Source organism: Trachypithecus francoisi, unplaced genomic scaffold (genome assembly GCF_009764315.1).
Source record: "Trachypithecus francoisi isolate TF-2019V2 unplaced genomic scaffold, Tfra_2.0 Contig01566, whole genome shotgun sequence".
Lineage (NCBI taxonomy): Eukaryota > Metazoa > Chordata > Mammalia > Primates > Cercopithecidae > Trachypithecus > Trachypithecus francoisi.
In genome coordinates this window covers 318,060-336,901 of record NW_022681441.1, presented here as the reverse complement: position 1 = coordinate 336,901, position 18,842 = coordinate 318,060, and the positions used below count along the sequence as shown (strand labels likewise).

Sequence of the window (18,842 nt, the reverse complement as noted above, 5' to 3'; positions counted from 1 at the left end):
GAATGTCCTGCTTTTATCTCTGCTCTACTCGCATCCGTTTCTTAGGTCTTCCTTCAGTCTTAGTCCTTGTTTCTCTTTCTTTCAACCTCTTAATGCCGTCTTTTTTCATTTTCTTTCTCTTTATTTTTCACCCTTCCAATCTCTGTGGTGAATGCTTAAATCTGATCTTTCCTGGGGGTAGTGTTCTGCATGTAACTCAGAAAAAATGAAACTTCCTTCTCTGACCCTCTAATTCCAGGGAGGAGGCACCTTGGCGGAGCCACCTTGCATTTGGGAGGAGAGACTTGGGAACTGGAAGGAAATTAATTCAGCAAGAGTTATAGAGTGATGAACTCTACTGAATGCACTCTTTAAATTTTGTATCATCTTAAAATGTAGGCAGTGCCTAAGATTTTAAACTTAAATGGGAAATTTATTTGATCTGTGATAAATGAGGTTTCAAAAATTCCTAACACTCAAAATGTTACAACAAAAAACCATTTGGTAAGAATTTACGTTGTTTTGTTGTATGTATTTTAACAATCCTGCTGAAAATGCAGTTAGCTTTTAAAATATTTGGCAATATACACTTGCCAGACTGAACAAGACATCCCTAGTAAAAATTATACCGAGTTCCCACTCATGGACTCATAGTGCCAAACTGAAGTTGTTTCACCTGGTCCCCTAAATAGCCCTATTATGGGAAATCTGGCACTCTTTGGTTTTATGCAATGCAACCCTGCATAATGGCCACATCATTATTACTAGCTGCATGGGTACCACATGAACACACAAATAAGCTTGACTACACAGAGAGACGTGCAATATATTATACCTTGCAGGCATTTCAAAATGTAGGATGTCTTGAACAATGGCGAGCATGTATTTATTCATTTCTTGGGGAAGCTCCCCAATAGACAGCAGGATGTTCTTGACTTCCATGTAGGATGGATTGTTATTTAAAATGATAGCAGCTGCAGTAGTGCGCACAGTCTTTTCATGAACTTTACGGTTTTGGTGGTATATTCTGTTCAAGGTCTTCTTCACCTGTTCATGAGATGTTCAAACTTAGTGCACATCTAGATATTTTTTAAATGGACATTTCAGCAGGAATAGTGAGTGTTCATAAAAATATATATGTGTTACTACATTTCTCAGATTCCTTTGTGATTTGGTGGGGGCCACGTGACTAGTTCTGGCTAATGGGCCATTGACAGAATCTATGAGGATCACTTCTAGGCTGAAGCCATTAAGAATGCCAAAATAATTGCATTCCATTGCAACAAGTAACTTCATAGATTATTAGAACTGCCTAATGATATGCAATATGTAAGGATCTATACTAAGCATCTATATTTAATTCCATTTCCCCTTACCTTTTACTAACTCCCTCAAATCCTGGCTTTGCCCTCAGATATACAGACGTTAAGTAAGTCACCCAAGAACAAACAACCAGGGAAGGACAGAGCCAGAGTTTATGTGTAGGTCTGTCTTTCTCAAAAGCGTGTGCCCCTAACCGTCATGATTTGCAGCCACCAACTTCAACACAAAACTGGTGGGCAGGTGCTTAGCTACAAACTGGAAACACCATCCTTGGCAGATGGTTTATCTTGAGATTTGTAGACATTCTTTGCCCTAACAAAGGTTTAATTTAGTTGGCTTCCTGAAACATGTAGTTGTAGTAACAAACAAAGTTATATTTAAACCAGGATATTTCAGTATTGAAAAATGTAACAGCATCTTAAAACTTATAAAAGTAAATATATTTCAAAAAGGAATTTGTTTCTTAAAATAAGAGAATATGCTTCAATATTTACGCTTCAGGATATAGGATGTTACCCTGTGAGGATATTTAGAGTAGCCTCAAATGCAATTTTAGAGTTATTTTTAAGCAGGAGAGAAGACTATTTGGAGAAAATACAGAGTGACTTGAGAGGAATTTGCATTTGACTCATGTTCAGACATGCTTTTTTTTTTCTTCTGTTAATGTCACAAATATTCTCAGAGATTTTACCTCATCAGTTATGAAAGGGAGATCATATCTCTGGAGAGTAGTGGTAGCCAGGTGGCTGATGGGCCCTTCTCCTGCTTCTGCGTACTTCAGAAGACTTGGGATGCCTTCTGGAAGCAGGGCATTCTTCAAAGCCAGCAGATACATCCTGGTGTCCTCTTTTTTCTCTGCTTTTTCAAGTCCTCCTAGGATTAACTTCTTAGCTTCCACTACTGCCTGAAAAATCATATACCTTAGATATATGCATGACCATACATTGAAGAAGACTTGGTAAGACTGGCTTTATTCTTGGGTCGAAGAAAGCAACCTACAGTTTTACAAAGTTTTCCATTGGTTGCTTGACTGAGGCACACAGTGGAATAAAAGCAAACAAGTAAAGCCTGATAAAGGTGTTGTGCTTTTTTTTTTTTTTTTAATACATATACATTCTCAAGAAGCGGAGAGTATTATCAATTGCTAAAGCAGCAATTAGATGGAGCCTTAGTGTCACCATGCACCTTTCCTTAAGTAAAAACTCGGGTGAGACCTCTTAGAGCTCAACCATAAGGTCTGGCTCTAAATGTTTTAAAAGTGCTTGTTTTAACTTAATTCCAAATTTAATTAGTGCTGCAATATAGCTTAAAAAATATTTCTTAAGTACCTCCTATGTGGTAGGTACTTTACTAGGTACTTTTCAAATACATTCTATAATGAGACAAGTCCTTTCGTCCTAGTCTGAGAAAAGGGAGGATTGAGTATAAGTTAATAGTTTAATGGGAAAGCAAATTAGAAACAGGGACATCTGGGTTCTGGTCTTATATTTGCCACTACATATGTTTTAGAGATTTCAGTTTCATGTTTAAAATAAAGATTCTTTGGATGACAGAGCCTAGGCTGAAAAAATTTTTTTAAAAATAGAGGGTTTTAAGATCTAATTCATCCACAGGATTCATAACCTCTGAAATTAGGCTACAAGCACACACACACACACACACACATACACACACACACACACACACACGGGGTTGGGGAGAATGAATGATATGGGGAAGAGTGGAGAAGTATTAACAAAAGGCTCCCAATAGAAGGGAAGATGCTAAACATCACAATCAGAGAAGTGACATTTCTCAACTACCAAACTGGTGAAAAATTCAAAAGTTTGCTACCATATTTTGTAGGTGAGACTATGGTGAAGTAGGCCTTTTCATAAATTGCTGATGAAAGCCTAAAACGGTACAATTCCTATGAAAGATAATGTGACAAAAACAAACAGAATTGGTTTTTGGCAAGCAACTCTATCCCTGAAGCTACATCTCAAAAATAGCAAAAATCTGTGCCTGAGATTAGTCACTTCAGTATTATTTGTAATAGCAAAATAGTGGAAGCCACTTACATGACCATTCATAGGAGATGTTAAATAAAACATAGTCCATAGACACAATGGAGTACTAGGCAGTTGTCAAAAGGAATGAAAAAGATCTCTACGTAGGGAATATTTTCATGATATATTGTTAAGTGAAAAATGTAAGATACAAAAAGAGTATATATAGAATGACATATTTTGTGCAAAAACGTATGTAAATGTGTGAACATCTGTTTACTGTTGCAAAAGGAAACATAGAAAGAAATTTTTTTTTTTAATCAGTGATTTTGTTTACCTAGAGGAAGTAGGTGAGATTGGGGAAAAGCATCAAGAAGTGAATGAGACCTCTTTGATAATACTTTTAAAACACAGTTTTGCCTTTTGAACCACATTGCTATTTCACATGTTCAAGAAATAAAATTAAATCAACAGGATGAACAATTATCAAAATTCAATTTAACCAGAAACAAATGAAACTAAATGTCTGTCAACTTGTTAATATGACTAAACAGAAGAGAATAAAAAAGAATTAATCCAAGTAACTTTGGAGTATAAAACTTTGTGTACATGCAATGGAATATAGTCTAAGGACAAAAATAACTATAATAAAGTTTTGAACTTTACTTAGTTTATTTCTGTAGCAATACTGGTGTGGCAATTCCAAAAAAATATTGTGTAAGTTTTAGAATTGAGCAGATGAATCAATATATTGATGTTCTCGAAAACCACATTTGTCACAGTGAGAGAAGGAAAATATAATGATGAAATGAGGGAAAAAGAACCCTATAATGTTGAATTAGAATTAGAATTAGAGATAGCAGTGGGAATTCACGATTTGGTAAATACATGTATTTTTTTTTTCATTGTAAGATACTAGTTGCAATGGCACTCAAGTAATAAGAAGTAAAAGTATTTAGAGGTAAATGTCAGATGTCTGCAAATAACTGTCAAATTATACAACTAAAATAAAACAGAAAGAGATAAAGCAAAGATGAGAATATCTTAACAACTGATGAATCTAGATGAAAGATACCCAGGTGTTTGTGGAATTGTACTATTCTTACAACTTTTCTGTAGGTTTAAATTTTTTCAAGTACAAATTCAGTGAAAATAAGCAATTAGGATGCAGGGAGGTCAAAACATAAGCAAAAGACAAACATAAAAAAGAAACATGTGGCATAGTACTGGTTGTGCACTTGTCTAGCCACCATTCAGACTGTCATAGGACAGTAGCTTTTATGCTAGTAAGTTCTGAAAGGCTATAGAACTACATAGGATGGCAGATACCTTTTATACAGTATGCATATAGTGTGCCCAGTAGCTACATTAAATTTGTGCTTATTTAATACAAGACATCATTTTCTTTCCTTCCTTTCATATATCTTTGATTTGGGCAAAAGATAAATGAGTGTTCCACAGCAGAAAATTCAAAAGAAAAATTGCACCTTTATTACAGTTGTTCGGTACTAAATTCACTACGGCCAAATCTCATCATCCTCAAAGATGAAAAAAAAACGTTTGCTCAGAAACATGAACAAAACTGAATGCCAATGATAGTAGATGGTCTGCAGCTACCTTCAAGGTAATTTTAAAGATGTGATGAGAACCAAGCTGTCCATTATCAGAAGAACTTTAAATTTGATCGTTTGCTCTGTTTCCTTATGCTACATGACTTTCCTAGGTAACCCCAGTCTCTTTCAAGGTTTCAGCCTCTCTCTATTTCTGACCCTAACTTCTCTCCTGAGCCGCAGGTGAATATGGACACCTGTCTGTTGGACAACTGAACCTGGTGACCCAAAGGATTTCGAACTTAACATGGCCAAAACAAACTAATAGCTCTACTCTCCTCCCACCCCCAAACTAGGCTGTATAAACCTTACTTAAGTGGTTGGCATCACCATACACCTGGTATCCTCAACTGAAAGCTTTAGAGTCACCTGGATTCTTACATCTTTCTCATTCCCCACATCTTATCAGTCACTAAATAAAATGGTCCTTGAATCTATCTCCTCTCAGCCCCCTGCCCCTACATTAATTCAGACCTTTACTAATTCTTGCCTAGGTTATTGCAAATGCTTCCAGTCAGATCTCAGTAACTCTAATCCAGTAAACAATCAGTCCACACAACATCTTGCTTCTTTCTTAATAAAAAATCTGAGTATGTCATTCATCTGCCTAAAGACTTCACTGGTCTCTTCTTTCTGTAGAATGAAGGCCAGACTCCTTAGTTTGTTATTAATGAAGATCCAGCTCACCTTCCATCTCTATTCTCATCTTTCCTATGTCTCCACTCTCACTTATCTGCTCCCAGAAACATACATATTTTATGTTCCAACCCCACAGAATTTCTCACTGTTCCCAAGCATACCAGGCCCATTTTGACTTTGAGCCTTTTCATACATTGTTGTATGTCTCCTAGAACATCTTTCATTCCATACTTTGACCTCTTCACTTAAAAACCTCTTCTAGACTAAGTTTAAAAATTGTTATTTTGGTGGAAACTTCTCTAACACACTCAAACAGAAAACACTGCTGCATCTTCTGTATTGTCTGAGTACTTTATTTCAATATTATTTATTTGTTTATATTTGATAAACAGACTAGGAGTTCTTTGAGGATGGTAGAATATTTTACGTATGTTTATATTTGAGGATTAGCATCATGCCTAGCACAGAGTAGATGCTCATTAAATACTGCTGAATAGATCTTTCGATATGTAGGTTTTATCTTTAGCCAAGATATTTAATATACAAATAGCTGAAGTAAATCGGCTACTCAAATAATTACAGAAATTGAAAAATATAAGAAGTCATGCTTCCCTAATATAAAAATAATAAAATTAATTTCTGCCAGAACTTAATAAGTTAATACTCAAACCTTTTCAGTACTACTGGTTTTCAGTGATCTTTTTCATACTTAATGTATATTCTAGTTTTAGCTTGCCTCTTTTGGGACTATTTGGTTTCAAGAACATTTTCCCTACTATTTTTAATAGCAAGCACTTAGTAAGCAAAATGATACATAGTGCTGTCTGAGGTAGAAAAAATGCGGATGGAACACTGTCTGTATAATGTGGACAGAAAAGAGACTTATTTTTTATATATTTAGCATCTTTATTTGCATTATAGAAAGACGGGGTGTGTTAGACATTAATCTATTTTGGTTTTCCATATTTAGTTATACTTAAAAAGTGTTTTTGCTTTTTGCTTTTTAGTAAGAAAGATGTGAAAATTGATAGTCCACTCAGGCAAGTAGAAAAGTTTTAGGCAAATGAAATTGAAAATAAAATATAAAGTTCTCTGTGATTAGAAGTAACTAAATTCCTACTATCAAAACTTAAAACTGAAAATCACACTTACTATAGACAAAGTTCTGCTCTAGGAGATAGCCTTAGAGTCTAATATTTCTCTGAAAACAAGAAGTATATCATACACACCATTTAAAACTGAATACGTAGTGGGTACTCAATAAAGTATATGGGTAGGGAGGTTATCATACTTTCACTTTTGACCAAGTCTTTATTAAATATTATCCATGTACCAGGAACTGGTGAGCAATTGGTGTTGAAAAAAACCGAGTTCCATTTCTTCATGGAACTTACATTCTAATGAAATGGAAATATACAATAAACATAGTAAGTGAATGAATTGTAATGTATGTTAGATGGCAAAAATTGCTATGCAAATAAGGTAAGTAGAATAGAGTAAAGAGAATTAGTAGTGCCAATAGTAGGCAGCATGGTGAGTATCAAATAGGATGATGGTGTAGAATGATGTAATACATGAGATTGGATTTGCACTTACTTTGAGTTTGCAGCCTTCATTCTGACACAACTTTCTGACAAGTGTCCCAATGATGATCATAACAGTTTCTCTGATGTCACTGCTCCCAATAGAACCTTTGAACTTACTCTATTAACCAAACAGGGATAAAATAGGTTACCAAGACATTTAAATATTTCCAAGGAACACTTTTAGTTAAAAAATCGGTAACCAATACATCCCTGGGAAAGTATTTTTACGTTTCTAGATTGCAAACTCAGAATTTTGCTTTTGAGACACTTACACATTTGCTATGTAGCTTTGAATTGAAGAGTTAATCCCCTTTTCAGGGATTTTTAACCTGCGGTATAGGGAATTCTTAACCCTGGAGGTTTATGGATTGGATTCATTGGGTCAATGAACAAAAAATAAAAGTGGGGGAGGGGTTATAAAATTTTATGTATGAGTAAAAAGGGGCTTCATCACTTTTATCAGATTCTCAATGGGTACATTTTCCATAAAGATTATGAACTATTCCACTAGATCATAGGTAAACAAGTGCAATTAAAAAGAAAACATTCTTGGACACAAGAGAAGTCTAGCTTTCGTTTTCAATATAAATCTTTAACAGCAGAAGAATTGTATCTCTTCAATGTAGGTATATTAAGTATCACGAGAATTTTTGAAGTCGAAACAAATCTTGTAAAATTGATTACTGAAGCATAACCCAGACTTCCCCCCTCTGAAATTGTGTCCTGTGCTATTTAACATGATAGGTGAACACAATCTTTAAATTTCCATATAGTTTATACTATTTAGTGAAATTGCGAATAAGGCACTAAGTGAAATAATTTATTATACAGTTAATAATTAGTGGATAGAAAATACCCCAATTTGAATATGAATACTCAGAAGTCTCTAGTTGATAGCCTTCATTCTGATCTAAGGAACTTTTAATTACTGTTAATATTCTTAAGAAGTTTTACAGGAGCTGAGGGTCTTTATTTTCTATTTGACTTACAATGAGGGCTCTCAGGAGTTCTTCATCGGGATGAGAAGCAAATCCACAGGCATAGAGAAACCTCTCCTGGAGGATAATGCTACTGTCACTTTTGAAATCCAAAAAGTCCAAAATGGCTTCTAATGAGTCTGAGGTCTGAGCAGAGGTGACAGCATCCACCAGCTGAGGTCTATAAAAAAAGGCATAATCATGGATATCAACGTTTAGGGGAAGGAATGCTTAAAAATCTCTACCATTCACAGAGTCTCTATTGGCTTGAGTTTTCTCAAGAAGTGATTTTTTAAAATTTGAACCAATGAAGAAATGATTAGGACTTTCTCAAAAAGACCCCTCCCCATTTAATTTTAATTTTCTCCTTTAACGCCCCCTCTCTCACTCAAACAGTGTATACTCAGAATATACAAACTAATTTTACTATATTAACCTAAGCTAAGTATAATTTGGAGATTTGTAAATAAAATTATATAAATACAATTAGAAATTAAGTTCAAATTCTTTCCTATATAGTAATACATAAAAGCTATGGGTCCCCAAATTTATTCTCTTTCTTTAATTAGCTTTACAAATACACACATTTCAGAAGTGCCTACTTGAACTAAAGCAGTATTATTTGATGGAAAATCCTTTAACCTTATATCCAAGGAAGAAGGTTTTGCTCTTTTTAAAAATTAAAAAAAAAAACATGGTATAGCTCTATGTTTAATCACAATGAATATGTGTGAGCAGAATAGAACTCCTACAGAAAAACTCTAGTTACATATTCTAGTCATCAAAAATCTTTGTTTTTTTGAGCCTGGGACGGTAAAACTTCTAAAAGTAGTTGTCATATTAATGAACACATGTATGTAAATATTACATACTACATCTATTTAAACACACCAGACAATGTGACACGTGCTTAGTAGTTTATACTTTTAAAAAATGATATACTTGTACTATTTTGATCCTAACAAAAACCTAGTGAATTAAGGTTAGATAACTAGAAGACATAATACTTATTGAGTTTATATTGCGCAAGCTCTGTGCTAAAAATTTTATGTGTCCAACCTCTCTTTAAGTTCTTCATCTGTAAAATGAAGTTAAAGTAGTATTTACCACAGGATTGTTGGGAGGATTAAATTATGTTATCTCTGTAAAACATTCAGAAGAGTGCTTGACATATAGTAAGTGATTGATAAATATTAGCTGTTATTAATACTACCACCTCATTTAATCCACTGAACATTCCTGTCAGTATAATATTAATATTCTCCTGTACATGCTAGGAAACAGACGCAGATATACCTAGTCATTTGTTCAAGGTCACAAAGCTGGTAAATGGGATTGCTGGAATTGAAACCTAAGTTTTTCTGACTCTGGAGTCCATGGTTTCTTAATTACATTGATGTTTCTCAAAGTGTTTTTCATGTTAACACTAGTCCTACAAAATGCTTTAAGAAAAGGGATTTTCAAGGTCATGTATTTTAGAAAATATTGAAAACTTACCAGAATATTATCTGATTAAAGATACTATAAAATTCTGCAACAGAGAGAAATTGACATGGTTTCATCCAGTTTTACAAACTCAGTTGCTCACAGAATCTTTTCCTTTTTGCATACCTGTTAACTTTCTGCAAATTACAGGATACAACATATAGGCTCTTTGGGAAATGTTACATTCCACCACCCTGCCTCTCGCTATCCTATAATAAATAGAAAGAATTATTATCCTTATTTTACAGATGTTGAAAGTGAGGCTCCGAGAAGCTAAATATAAAAGACTTCCTTGGCCAGGTGCGGTGGCTCACATATGTAATCCCAGCACTTTGGAAGGCCGAGGCGGGTGGATCAGCTGAGGTCGGGAGTTTGAGACCAGCTTGACCAACATGGAAAAACCCCATCTCCACTAAAAATACAAAATTAGCTGGTGGTGGCACATGCCTGTAATCCCAGCTACTCCGGAGGCTGAGGCAGGAGAATTGCTTAAACCCTGAAGGTGAAGGTTGTGGTGAGCTGAGATTGCACCATTGCACTCTAGCGTGGGCAACAAGAGCAAAACAGGGTCTCAAAAAAACAAAAAACAAACAAACAAAAAAAGACTTCCTTAAAGGATATACCGTTACTGGAGGTTAGAATTTAAACTAGATTTTCTGATTTTAGTTCATCTTAGTGTCCTTTCTATTACACTACACTACATGTGTGTTGCATGTTATATGGTTCAATATTGTATAAATAATCTGATTTAGAAAATACGTCATGCAGTCCTCCAAATTATTGCTGCCTTAAGATTTTTAGGATACAGATAATGCTAAGGTAGTGTAATCTCTATTCTCAATTAATACCTAATGATTCCACTTTTATTCTCAGTAATTTCTGTCTTTAATGTTAAGACAATGTACTTTGAGAGTGGTAAAATTTTTAAAGAATCTTAAAAATACAAAAAGTAATGTTAAGACAAGTCCTTCTACCAATATATTTTAACATGCTGTAATTGAAACAGAGCCTAAGAATTTATGATTTTGATTATTTTTCAATTTCTGATTTAAATATTTCTTTTTGAAGAGAATAACCAACTTTGATTAGTCATTTGGAATTCTTATCAATTTTTTAATATCCTTAAGGCAAGTAAATAAATGCAAGTGAACATAAACAGACTATTCAGAAAAAAGCTACAATTGTCCTCCTGTTGGGGAATTCAGTCCTTTGAACTCAGTGACTGCTACTGCTGTGTGTGTGTGTGTAACTTGGCTAATTTCCACTTTTGATTATGTTAATGACTGTTTTTCACTGTCAAATTAATTGAGACTTGTTCTATATCATCAATTAAGATAATTGGTATCATAAGCTCAATTTGTATATATAAACAAATTCTGTATTATAGACTAAAAATACATTGTATTTAGAAATAGATGCAATGTTTTGGGGAAAGAATTAAGTCAACTCTGTTTATTACACATGTAAAATGAATCATATTTTCACCAAATATTAAATAATGTATGGATTTATTCTCTCCAGATTCTTTTCACCATTTGCCTCAGTTCTCAGTTTTCTACATAAAACATAGTTTCAACTGGTTCTTTAGTGAAATCACATTTTCAACTGAACAAGTCAAACCTTTCTTGTTGTTTTTTTTTAAATCAACTCAAATTTGTTCAGGTGTCAACAGCACGAGGAACACAATTTCAAAAACAGCGAGGAAGCACATGCCCCACGGTGTCACGACGAATCCCTGCCTTCACTTATCTATGTACCAATCTAGTCCCAATTTAAACTCATAAACACAACAACATATTTATTCCAAGTCCCTGCTAAAAATCTGCTATTGTATTTCTGGTCAAGTGACCATTAAATTACAGAACTGTGGAATTACTGTCCAATGAAAATGTAGTACAACAAAATAATTGTTTTGGAGGTGGGGCAGTTGGTTTAAAAGGGGTCTTTCTTGCTTCAAAAAAACCAACAATCCAGAAATGTTTCTGACAGACAACCCCACACAAAGGTTGGGGAACTTACAATACTTCCTTGCTTTCCATCTTTAGGATTTGAAGGATCTCTTCTTTCTTTGCATTCCTGAGGTGCTGAACAAAAGCCAGGAAGTTTCTGACAGCCTCGGCCTTGGAGAGGCTGTCAGGCTGCAGGTATTTCCTGATGGATTGCCAGTGCTCCAAGATCTGCAAAACATAGCTGTAGGCTCATACCCCACTCACAACTGTGAACATCCACATTTACAAAGGGTGTTCTCCCAGGAATAAAATGCCCCTTGTGTCTGAAGCAAAAGCAGCTTTTTGTACCTTACCTCAATATACCTGATAGTTATCTGCCCCTATCACACCCCTGGGACTTCCATTCATTCTGTGTACCATTCCTCTGTAGGAGGACTGTTTTTGTCTATTCCTATTTAGCTTGAAGAGCCTAGGACAATAATTAACTGGTTTCTGGGTATACAGGTCATTTCATGGCTACACCAAGGGAATTGTATCTGAGACCAGGCTTTGACTACCATAGTGTAATTTAAATTGTGCAGAATTTTAATTAACAGCAAAATATTTCAGTGATAAAATAATAGAACTGCTGAAGAATTGTATCAGGTTTCTAATTTACCTGCACTTCACCGAAAATCAGTTTTTTGGTGAGCTCCCCATTCTGTCTCTTTATTGTATTATTTGTATGAAATTCAATGTTTTGCTATTGCTAAGGTCTGAATTATTCATTTCTTATGTCTATGTTTTTTAGAGTAGAATTTAGACAAAGGTAATTCTCACACACACTAAGTTACTCTGTTGCGGTTTTGAAACTAGTATTAGGTTGTTGCAAAAGTAAACGCAAAGATCACAATTACTTTTGCAACAACCTAATAAATAGTTCTAATTAATGGCATCTCTTGGCTTTGAAACTAACTAAATAACTTATTTTTCATACTTTACTACTTTCCCCCCAGTTTTATGAAATCCTATCAGTGACTTCTGACTCTCTAACTCTATAGTAATAACTTGCTGTCAGTTTTTAAATTATTCATTACTTCTAATAAGCCATGGATCCTTTTTTTTTCTCTTTTTCAAGTCCCTTTTAGCTATCTAATCTTAAGAAGATATTCCAAGTGAAATTCCAGCTGCACTTAGCTAAAGATTTACTGGGTCATTTCTGAAGGCAGAGAACATCAATATGAATTCAGGTGTTTTTGTTTTTCTTTAAAGAGCTGCAACAGAATTTACAAAAGCAAATTTAGAATTTGAAATTCCAAATTTGGAAAAGCAAATTCCTCAATGACATAAATAAATCATTTTCTCTAATAATTAGGAAATAATTATCAAAAATCTTAGATGGCTCATAATGTTTAATATCTATGGGACAAAAATTAATAGTGCAGAGCATAAGAAAAGATTAGTTTTATTAGCCACCTTCCTAATTTCCATCTCATACATTAGAAAATTACATTAGAACATTAAATGACATATGAAAAAAAAAAACAAGTAAAAGAAGAAACGACATTTGAAGATGATGATTTTGTGTCTTAAAATGTTTTGTTTTTCCTCTAACTCAATTTCAGAAACTAATAAGCAATTACTGTTTTGTACTTTAAGCAAATTATGGTATTACATCTTGATGATTTCACTTTTCTGAACAAACACCAGTAGTATTGAAGGAAAGAGCATCTCCCTGTAGTTACACACAGAGCATGAAGCCAATGGTTTGTTCTTCTGATAAAAGATTACAGATAAGGAAATGCTGGATGGTAAGTCATTTCTCTGACTGTATATCATAATTGATTCATGCAATAAAAAGAAAATTTTCTTTGTTGTATTAAAAATGTTACAAGATAATCTACACTTTGCCCTGGGGATGAGATATCCCATTTCTGAGAGTAATTTTAGGGGAAACTGGGGTAAATAAATGTTTCCTAATTTAGGCAAAGATCCTGGTATCCTTTTTCAGTCCTTGCAGCAATACTCAGAACACTGAGGCCAGTAAAGTATGTCACCTGTGGACAAATCACTATTATGTGACAGAAATTTCAGGGTTCAGCCCATGTCCACATTCTTGATACCATATGCTTCCCCCTGACTTCATTAAGCCCTCTATCCTCCCTGAATTCTAGATGACTTATTAAAAGCTGCCCTTGAGTTATAACACTTTTTGAGAGGAATGAATGGTAACTAGTTGTTAATTATTGGTGTGTCATGCACCATGTCAGGTGCATATTGTGACTGCTGTCATCACAACTCTGTGGTAGCTGGTAGTTCTTCAGAAACTTTCTTCATTAAATGAGCTGATGTTTTCACTGGAGACAAAAGGAAAACAGAGTCTGATGTCATGATTATTCCCACATTTGTCTGCACTTACAGAAGGACATCCTTTACACTGGCTCTGGAAGACCTGCCCCACAATGGGAATGGCCGTGTACTTTGAATCAACTGCTTTGATTATGGTTGCAGCCTGCTTTCCAGACATCAGTCTTGGGCCTGCCTCGGTTGTCTTCAGCTCTAATTTCTGCCTGCATAATACCAAAGGGAAATGCTATATTATAATCATTCTTTTGAGTGAACAAGATATTAATTGCCACTCTTTTGGCAAACAAGATAGTAATTTATTCAAGTTGTATATAGCCATGTCTTTCAAACTGTGATATCTCCAGAGGTAACTGAAAGCTCATTATGAAGTCTTTCTGGAGCAACAATTGTATGAAAAGATTTGAAAATTTAAGTTTGGATTTTCAAAATATTATGTCAACAGTATACAGGGAAGAAAAATTGCCTGGATGATGTATAAGATATGCGATGTCAGCTCTTTTGAATTTAGCCCAGCTTTCTGAAAATGATACTGTCAATAAAACCATGTGCTACTTATTAACCAAGACAGCTAGAAAAGCTTATTTTCCAAAAATAGTCTCAACTATATTTTTGTCTGACACGTTCTTCCAGAACCTGTCTGTCTCAAAAAGTAGGGTCTACATCCCTCTCCTTGAACCCGGGTAGGACTCTGCGACTGCCTCAACTAATAGAGGGGAGTGAAAGTAACGCTATGTGATCTCTACAGCTATGTCTTAAAAGAGGATTCAGCTTTTCTCTGGCACACTATCAGTACATGTGCTTCGGAGCCTCGAGCTACTACATAAGAAGTCTGACATGAAGCTGCCATGCTGAGAGGCCCCAGGGAAATAAAAGATAGTTGCACGAGGAGCCTCAGTTGTTTGAGTCTTTCCAGCCCATGCACCAGATACATGGGGGAACAACTTTTAGTTGCAGACTGTCTGCAACTACATAGATGCCGACCAAGTCTAAGGCAAGCCTATAAATTATGACAGAGAACAGTACAGTGATTGTTGCATTTTATACCACTAAATCTGGAGTTGTTTGTTACATAGCAATGGAAATCTCATAGGCCTGATAAGTAACTTAAAATAATGATTTTATATGAAAATATAAGAAAACATTATAGATATACTGGTAGTATATGAAGTAGAAAGCAAAATTCTACTCCAGATGAGGCTTCCATAAAATTTCAAGCATTGTAATGAGGCATTATTACTAATATTTTGTATCTATTTGGTACTAACATTAGAGCTACTCCAGAGAAATTTTTTGAGAAGCAATGGCATAAGGTATAATACATTCACTGCTAGAAAACATTGTTTTCTGAATTAAAATCTGAAAATAACAGAAACTCTAAGATTTAAAATTCTAATTCTTAATCCTGGTAGAACAATTCTGTCCAGAGAAATGGTCTTCAGTTGAAAAACTGGCCTAAATATTTAAGTTGCATAAGTCATATCAAAAATTTTGTCACATCCCTTTACTATGGAACTTTTTATGATTTAACAACAATATTTATTTTAAAACTCTTAAAGAGAAAAATTACAAATGCTACCATTTTTTAACCTTAACATATAAAACATTTGACAGAGAAATTAGAAAATGAACTAGAATGAATCAAGTAGTTTGTCTTTTTAAAACTTAAAATCTGTTCAATAAATAATTGATTTTTAATACAATTTTATTTAAAACATGGTTATTTACCATGTACCATGAATTGTTGTAGACGATGTAAAAAATAAAGATGAACAAGATATAATTACTACTTTCAAGGAGCTCACAGTTGAAATGAGGAAGCACAATAAATACAGTCATGTGCTGTGTAAGGACATTTTGGTCAATGATGGACCCATGTACGAAGGTGGTCCCACAAGATTATGAAGCTGAAACATTCCTCTTGCCTAGTGACATCATAGCTGTCCTATCATCATAGTGCAAAGCATTACTCATATATTTCTGCCAGTGCTGGTGGAAACACACTACTGTGCTACTGTTATATAAAAGTATAGCACATGCAGTTATATACAATACATATTTGATAATGATGACAAATGACTATTAGTGATTTCTGTATTTATTATACCATACCTTTTATTATTATTTTAGAGTGTACTCATTCTACTTATTTAAAAAATTAACTATAAGACAGCCTCAGGCAGATTCTTCAGGAGGTATTCCAGAAGAAGGCATTGTTATCAGAAGAGGTGACAGCTCCACGTATGTTATTGCACCTGAAGACCTTTCAGTGACACAAGATTTGGAGGTTGTAGGTGACTTCCACTGGAGGAAGACAGTGATATTGATGATCCTGACCTTGTGTAGACCTAGGCTAATATATATGTTTATGTCTTCAGTTTTTAACCAGAAATTTTTTAAAGTAAAAAATAAAAATAAAAAATTTAAAAATAGAAAAAAGCGGCCGGGTGCGGTGGCTCAAGCCTGTAATCCCAGCACTTTGGGAGGCCGAGACGGGCGGATCACGAGGTCAGGAGATCGAGACCATCCTGGCTAACATGGTGAAACCCCGTCTCTACTAAAAATACAAAAACTAGCCGGGCGAAGTGGCGGGCGCCTGTAGTCCCAGCTACTCGGGAGGCTGAGGCAGGAGAATGGCGTAAACCCGGGAGGCGGAGCTTGCAGTGAGCTGAGATCCAGCCACTGCACTCCAGCCCCGGTGACAGAGTGAGACTCTGCCTCAAAAAAAAAAAAAAAGAAAAAAGCTTATAGAATAAAGATTTAAAGAAAAAATATTTTTGTACATCTGTACAAAGTGTTTTAAACTGTGTTATTACAGAGCAGCTCAAAAGTTAACAAAAATTAAAAAATTTTTAAAGTAAAAATGTTACAGTAAGCTAAGGTTAATTTATGATAGAGGGAAAAGGTTTTTTAGAAATTCAGTGTAGCATAAGTGTACAGTGTTTATAAAGTCTACAGTAGTGTACAGTGATGTCCTAGTCTATGATATTCACTCAGTGCTCATTTGGTGATTTATCCAGAGCAACTTTCAGCCCTGCAAATTTCATTTATGTACCTTTTATGAATAAAGGTACACCTGCATACTATCTTTTATACTGCATTTTTTTACTGACTTTTTCTATGTTTAGAAACGTAAAAACTTACCATTGTGTTTAATTGTCTACAGTATGCAGTACAGCAATATGCTATACAGGTTTGTAGCCTAGGAACAATAGGCTATACCATATAATGTGGTGTAGGCTATGCCATCTAGGTTTGTGTATGTATACTCTATGATGTTTGCACAATGATGAAATGGCCTAACAATGCATTTCTCAGAACTTATTCCCATTGTTAAGCAACGCATGACTACACACACACACACACACACACACACACAGATCTATTTACAAATCAAGTATAATAATATAACAAAGAATAGCAAAGAAAATAAAAATTTTAGCATTATCTTACTTTGATACTATTTTCCCTGTAATGGTTTGTAGGAAATTCAGTCCGAAAGCATGTGTTTCTTCAGCAAGCACAGCTATAACAAAGCTGTCTTCTATCTCATAGGTGGTGACAGATGTAGCTTTTGAACTGACACCCAAGACCTAAATAAATAAATAGCCATCTTTATAACAAGTAATCATCTTTTAAATTATCGAATCAAGTCAAATAGCAAAGTGTCTTTCGGTCTACAAAACAACTTCCTCATTACACCCATCCCTCATTATTAACACCTACAACTTATTGAAATGGGCCTATTCATTTCATATATATGAATTTACAGCCTAAAGTAAAAATTATAAATGTTTCAAAATTCTACTTTATTTTTCTATTACATTAAATTAATCTCTACAAAATGTAATTATTTGAATGCCTCAAAGAAAGTGATATCTATCATACCTGATTTGGGGTTGTAAATCCAGACCTCGCTATTTTGCATGAATCCAAGGCCTTAATTTTGATCACTTTGCCTTGATGAGCCTGGTAGGTCACTTTACAATTTCCAGAGATATCTACCTAAAAAGAAAGGCAAGGGCATAATGTTTGAGATTCCTTGTGGGCCAATTGAGTTCTAATGAGAAGTGGCTTGAAAACTGAGGTCTCTAATATGCCACAGGGGACTTTTTTTTCTCCCCCAGGATGATAAGATACAAAGACAGGAACAAGGTTTCTGGTAGCTTGCTGATTCCTTCCCATTCTCTTTGGTTGAGTCTTACTAGCGCCTTCTCATTTTTTTCAGGAATAATGTTGGATTTCCTACTTCTCTCTAAATCCAATCAGAATTAGACAAATGGCCTGGTAACAATTGAAACTTCTGATAAATGGGTAATTCTGTGGCAAGGGAGTTGATTGTTAATGCTGTATCTAGATTCTCTGTGCATGTGGGGGGGGGGGTGTGTGTGTGTGTGGTGTGTGTGTGTGTGGTGTGTGTGTGTGTGATGTGTGTGTGTGTGTAACTTCAACTAGCTGAATATGATGAGAAATTCTTAAAATCCTGTGGGACTAACTCAAATCATCATTAGTTACACATCATTAGTTTGAATTTAGGCAAATGTATCCCAGTACAGATTCTGTCTAGCTTCTCTGAGCTTTCTCCTGGGGCCTCTGCCAGCATCACAGAAGCAGAGGTCTCTTTTCTAGCAAGCTAACCAACATTTTTTTGGTCCAATCCTACCATCAGATTTTTCACTCACTCATGGGCTGGTTGAATTCAGTCTAAGAAACTTGGACTCCAGTCTTGACTCCAGGTATGATACTGGAAGCTCCACCTAACTTCTCTAGTTTCTTCTTTTGCAAAATGAACAGTATTGGTACAGATGAGTGGTTCCCCACCTTGACAATGCATCCAAATAATCCACAAAGACTGTTAAAATACAGATATTTGGCCAAGCGTGGTGGCTCATGCCTGTAATCCCAGCACTTTGGGAGGCCAAGGCGGGCAGATCATCTGAGGTCAGGAGTTCAAGATCAGCCT

At 35.0% G+C, this 18,842-nt stretch overlaps 1 protein-coding gene across 1 annotated transcript in view; it reads right to left on the bottom strand.

Moving 5' to 3' along the window:
* Positions 1-18,842, bottom strand: part of MTTP (microsomal triglyceride transfer protein) — a 65,977-nt gene that overhangs the window by 20,915 nt on the left and 26,220 nt on the right. The window contains exons 7-14 of the mRNA XM_033178181.1: positions 17,768-17,884; positions 17,333-17,472; positions 13,935-14,085; positions 11,607-11,764; positions 8,115-8,283; positions 7,136-7,243; positions 1,994-2,206; positions 815-1,026 (exon numbers count right to left, since the gene is read on the bottom strand). Of these exons, the coding sequence (XP_033034072.1) occupies positions 815-1,026; positions 1,994-2,206; positions 7,136-7,243; positions 8,115-8,283; positions 11,607-11,764; positions 13,935-14,085; positions 17,333-17,472; positions 17,768-17,884 (1,268 nt within the window). The remainder of the gene's footprint in view (positions 1-814; positions 1,027-1,993; positions 2,207-7,135; positions 7,244-8,114; positions 8,284-11,606; positions 11,765-13,934; positions 14,086-17,332; positions 17,473-17,767; positions 17,885-18,842) is intronic.